The sequence below is a fragment of the Halyomorpha halys genome, unplaced genomic scaffold (assembly GCF_000696795.3).
Source record: "Halyomorpha halys isolate HHAL.00 unplaced genomic scaffold, Hhal_1.1 Scaffold755.1, whole genome shotgun sequence".
NCBI classification, from domain to species: Eukaryota; Metazoa; Arthropoda; class Insecta; order Hemiptera; family Pentatomidae; genus Halyomorpha; species Halyomorpha halys.
The window spans coordinates 685894-686649 of NW_027108003.1; the positions used below are offsets into that span (position 1 = coordinate 685894).

The 756-nt window shown below is 26.3% G+C and overlaps 1 protein-coding gene across 1 annotated transcript in view; it reads right to left on the reverse strand.

Annotated features, from left to right (window-relative positions):
• LOC106685916 (uncharacterized) overlaps positions 1-756 on the reverse strand; it is a gene marked incomplete at its 5' end in the record, with an annotated part of 22974 nt that overhangs the window by 13164 nt on the left and 9054 nt on the right. The window contains 1 exon segment of the mRNA XM_014428919.3: positions 561-720. Coding sequence (XP_014284405.3) covers positions 561-720 — 160 coding nt within the window.

Sequence of the window (756 nt, forward strand, 5' to 3'; positions counted from 1 at the left end):
TACACTTTTTTTTTGACATATTTTTAGTTTTAAACAGTAGAACATTTTTCAAAAATTCTACACAATGAAAAGAAAAAGTAATAAAAATTAAGCCAATAAAGTAAATAATCATAAGTTATAAATGAACAATTGATACCTTAATGTATCAGTATTGAGTAATTGATTTATTAGTTAACGTTAGGATATTTTAAGTCATAAAACTGAACTATAATTACTATTAATTGGTTAAAGGAACCTTTATTTTATAACAACAAACTGTAAAATAACAGATAAAGAATTCCTAACCTTTCATGGATGAACAGTGAGTTAAGATGTGGTGCCACAGTTTGCAATGCAATACTTTTTTAGAGTACTATTTTATGATGGCTACTATATTTCTGTAGGATGAATTTTTTTCAAATTTCATATTTATATTTTACAATTAATTTAGCTCAATCAACTTTTTATAAATAGTAAATTTAATAGTGAAAATTAAAAGCACCTCTTTTTATTTAAATCTCTTTTACATTTAAAATTAAATTAATTATTAAATAGATAAATATAGTATCAAATCAATTTACCGCTATCTGAGGATAAATCGTCTTTGGAACATCATAATTGGCAAAGTTTTGATTCTGAAGAGCAGGAGAGGGCATAGGTGGCTTCTTTGTTTTGGTGACATCTCCAGGTTTAGGCGGCCTACCGGGGCCTTCACAGTCACACTGACCTACTTTTTCTGATCTAAAATAAAATGAACATTCAAATTTAATTACTAAA